Genomic DNA, 4,000 nt, shown 5'->3' on the forward strand with positions numbered 1-4,000 from the left:
TCAGATCAGTTCCTAGCATGTCCCCTGTACTGTTCTTTCACAGGTGTCTGGACTTTTGTTATATAAAACTTCCTGAAATTTTATAAAGATTCTTCAGCAGGAGTTCCACAACCACTAACATGTGTTGCATCCTTTGGAAGAAAATGAGAGAGGTATCCTTTAGTAGTCCTTCAGGAAAAGTTTCCCCAGGATCACAAGTAAATAAACTAGAAATAGATTAATGTTTTTTAATAATTAAATTAATCAGTGAATAAAACAAAACCTTGCAAATCACAATAAATAGAATAAATTTCCCCTCCTTTATAATCTAATATATACACAGCTCAGATCCACAAATTCATTACTGGGAACAAGCTGCCAAAACAAGCTTTAAACATATTTGTCAAAGATAACAGACTCGGCACATTTTGGATATTTGTCTGAAGGGCACAAAGCTAAGTACCAAAAGGCTAAGGTTGAAACAACTACTCATGGCCGGAGGACCACCAGATCCTCTGGCGTCATACAGAAACTAGGGAGAAGTCATAGAGTGGGTCTTAACAGGAACAGAATGATGTGCAGTTAAGCATCATGGTAGCAGAAGCAAGATCCAATCCACAGAGAGAGACAGAAATCATGGCAAACTCTTCTGTTCAGTGCTAGGTTAGTGCCCCCAAACACCACCTGCAGTTAATTACTGCTGGTGCTGCATCACGGAGTCTACACACCTCAGTATCTCTGACCGGCATACCAGTTAATAAGAAGCAACACACTAGAGAATTTCAATATAATCCTCCACAGGAAAAGTTGAATGGAATGCAGGTATTCCCCCAAATAGCTGGGATACCTTGTATAAGGGTGGAGGAGAAGGAGAGGAAGAGAACATGTCAACATAGCAACAGTTGCTCTTTACATCAGAAACACCCCTTCGTCTTGAGCACCACTGGGAGAGGCTGGGATCTTCCCAAGGCAGAGAGTGACAAAATGATGATTAGAAAGGATTAAGGCACACACTGCATGCTTCCATTCAGCAGGGTACATAGGAATGGCACTAACAGAAGGCCATCTGTTCCCAGAGAGGGAGCTAGTAGGTTTGGGAGAAACTGGAAATCAGATGCAAAGAAGAGAATTAATAAAATACATATAAATAGGCACAACAGCAAACATTATGAAACATGCACACTGAGGTAGGGCAGGAGGAGCTGCCTTTGTTCCAGGGCCCTGGGATAAGAGGAGAGTCTTTGAAGATGGGAGCCTACCTATAGGGAGCAGGGCTGGTTCACTTTTTACCCGGCTCCCTTTGCCTTGGGAAAGGAGGCCCCCTCCTCCCTAGGTTAACCTGGGATAGAAAGGTGCTGCTCAAGGATGCCCTGGATGTGAGACAGGCCCAGCTGTTGTGCCAGCTCCAGCGGTGTACGCCCTTGAGAGTCCTGGTGCTGTAGCTTAGACTGAGGTGCCAGGAAGCACACGACATCGGCATGGCCTTCCCAGATAGCGACGTGGAGGGGCAGCGAACCGGAGGCGTCAGGAACGTTGACGTCGGCGCCGTACTCCACCAAGATTTTCAGGGTGTCCAGGAAGCCCGTGCGGGCGGCATCGTGGGCAGGGGTTGTGCCCGATTCATCTTGGACATTAGGATGAGCACCTTCCTTCAGCAACTCCTGCGCCACAAAGATGTTGCCAAACATCATGACCTGAAGGGAGATGAAAACGGCCAAAGAGTAATGGGGGGGGGGTGATGTTCACCGTGCAGCACCTGCAGTGGGTGACGCTAGGCAGACAACCCTCAAATCTATCCTCGGATCACAGGATAAGACAGTCAAGGTGACGTTCCCGTGAAAGCAATCATACGCGTGGACCCATGCCAGAACATGTCATCTACCACAATCCTATAATTTTGCAGACAACCTGCATTTTTTTAGTTCGCTGCTGTCCAAACTGACAGGGAGGCAACTGGCAGCCAACCAAAAGGGGCAGAACGGAGAGAGTCACCTGGGATATTTCAGCTCAGACCAGATTTGCCAGCTACTCCACTGGCGAAGCCTTTGTAGGGTTGGCCTCTCAAGTGACCCCCTCACTTGGCTTGGCTCCAGCATGAAGGAGGGGAACATATTTGGTCTAGTCTGTTTGCCAGAGGCCACCCATGGTCCAGAAAACAGGAGCCCCTCTCCTCAATCTTTACTTGCTTTCCTGAGAGCAGTGTGTCCCTGGTGTTTCAAAAAAAAAATGTTCACTTGTCCACAAAGGCACAAGGATGAGCTAGAAAAATACCATGAGAAAAGAGATAAAAATGTTGTGGTTCAAAAGCAAGAAGATAGCTACTAAAAAGAGTCTGGAGCCAAACAAGAAGCATACTTAGGGCAGTGAGGGGTGTACCAGATGCAATGCGTGGCCCAAAGAGTTAATTTTTGGAGAGAAAGTTGCTGGACCTCCAGAAGGCTGGAAAGGCTCCCACCCGGGTCTCTGATCTATGCCACCAGGCTTCCTGAATTAAGTTATACCTGGTCTCCTCATGCCTCCTCTGCTAGACCAGGCCTCTGAGTGTCGGAGCCCCCTCGGGTCCCTGAAAACACCCCCCCCCACACACACACACATCTCCCTCCCCCCTCAATCGGGACCAGCTTCTTCCCTCCAGGAGGACCAGGAAGGGCCAGGCTCCGCTTTCCAGGCGGGGATGGGGAGAGACCCGGGAGCCGCCTCGCCTACCTGCAGCGCCGTCTTGCCGAAGCGGTTCCGCGAGTCGGGCTGCACCAGCTCCTGATGCAGAAGCCGCCGCACCTCGGCGACGTCTCCTCGGGCGGCCGCGCCAGTGAGCCGGTCTCCGGCACGGGTCTCGCCCTGGCCCGGCTGCATACCCGTGCAGACAGGCACCTGAAAGCGCGGGGTGCGGGGGGGGGATAGAGAGAGAGAAAGAAAGGGCGAGGATGAACCGGGGCCCTGGACCACGGACCTCGGCTGGCTCCCGGGCTGGCTTCCCTCCTTCCCTCCTCCTGCCCCCCCCACCCCACCCCGAGACGGCAGCTCCAGCGCCAGCCATCGCTCTCCAGGAGAGGGGCTGAGGCTCAGGTTTCATTGGAAAACGGCCCTGCCTTGTCCACCCGCCTACTAAAACGCGGCTCGGAGGAGGAGGCTGCCAGAGCAGGACGGCAGAGGGACCGCGCGCTCTGCACACGCGCCGGGGTCCCCTTCGACTCGCACCCTCAACCCCCCCCCTTTGCCTAGCAGGCCGGCAGGGAGGGATGAGAGAGGCTGCAGCGCTGCCGTCCTCTCCGCCCGGGAGGGCTTACCTTCCCCCTGCACTTGCCCAGCGGGACGGTGGCGGCGGCAGCCGGCCGGCAGCCGAGCCAATCCCGGCCAGCCGGCGTCCCTGATCGCGCTGCCCGTCGCCTCCCTTGGAGCGCAGCCCGCTCTCGGCTCAGGGCTCGCCGGCCTCTCTGGCCCCAGGGCGGGGCCGGTCACCGCCGGGGTAAGGATCGGGGGTGGGGGGGAAGGGGGGAAAGGCTGCCTGTCGCCGGACACCAGCGCGATGCGGCGGCCGCTGGAATGCCGACGCGAGCCCAGGGCGGTGCTGCGGGGGGGGGAGGCTCGCCTTCTCCGGGGCGGGGCGGGCAGGGCGGGTGCGGAACCAACGGAAGGCAACCAGAAAGACAGCTCTCGGCCGCCGCCGCCGCCGCCTCCCCGTCGGGTCCGGGCGAGCGAGCGAGCGAGTCAGCCAGCAGCCGGCACCGGAGAGGCAAGGGGCGGCCCCACCCACACGGCTCGAGCCCGACCAGCAGAAGCCGCGAGCGCCTCCGCACGCCCGCCCGCGCGCCCGCCCTGACCCCGCCTCCACGTGCCTGGGCGCGGGGGGGCTTGTTTGTGATTTCACCCTGCGCTCCCAGAGCTTGGATACATTGTCACCCTCGCTCGGCTCTCGCTCTCATTCTCTCTCTCTCGCCGCCCCGCCTTTTTCCCGGGAGCGACCAATCGGAGGCCAGCTCCGGGCAGAAGCCGGCGACATCCCCATGCCGATTGGCCACCT

The 4,000-nt window shown here is 56.3% G+C and overlaps 1 protein-coding gene across 1 annotated transcript; it reads right to left on the minus strand.

The window, feature by feature from the left end:
- Positions 1-213: 213 nt before the first annotated feature.
- CDKN2D (cyclin dependent kinase inhibitor 2D) lies at positions 214-3,885 on the minus strand. Its single transcript, XM_020791633.3, has 3 exons — positions 3,267-3,885; positions 2,686-2,850; positions 214-1,673 (listed from the first exon to the last, which is right to left on the minus strand). The coding sequence occupies exons 2-3, from the start codon at positions 2,830-2,832 to the stop codon at positions 1,314-1,316; spliced, it is 507 nt and encodes a 168-aa protein (XP_020647292.1). The 5' UTR covers positions 2,833-2,850; positions 3,267-3,885; the 3' UTR covers positions 214-1,313.
- Positions 3,886-4,000: the final 115 nt, after the last annotated feature.

Source organism: Pogona vitticeps, chromosome 2 (assembly GCF_051106095.1).
Source record: "Pogona vitticeps strain Pit_001003342236 chromosome 2, PviZW2.1, whole genome shotgun sequence".
In the NCBI taxonomy this organism is placed as follows: Eukaryota; Metazoa; Chordata; class Lepidosauria; order Squamata; family Agamidae; genus Pogona; species Pogona vitticeps.

Coding starts and splice junctions, on each gene's coding strand:
- CDKN2D (XM_020791633.3), bottom strand. CDS start 2,832: ATGCAGCCGGGCCAGGGCGAGACCCGTGCCGGAGACCGGCTCACTGGC. Junction 1,674..2,685: donor TCGGCAAGACGGCGCTGCAG/GTAGGCGAGGCG, acceptor ATCTCCCTTCAG/GTCATGATGTTTGGCAACAT.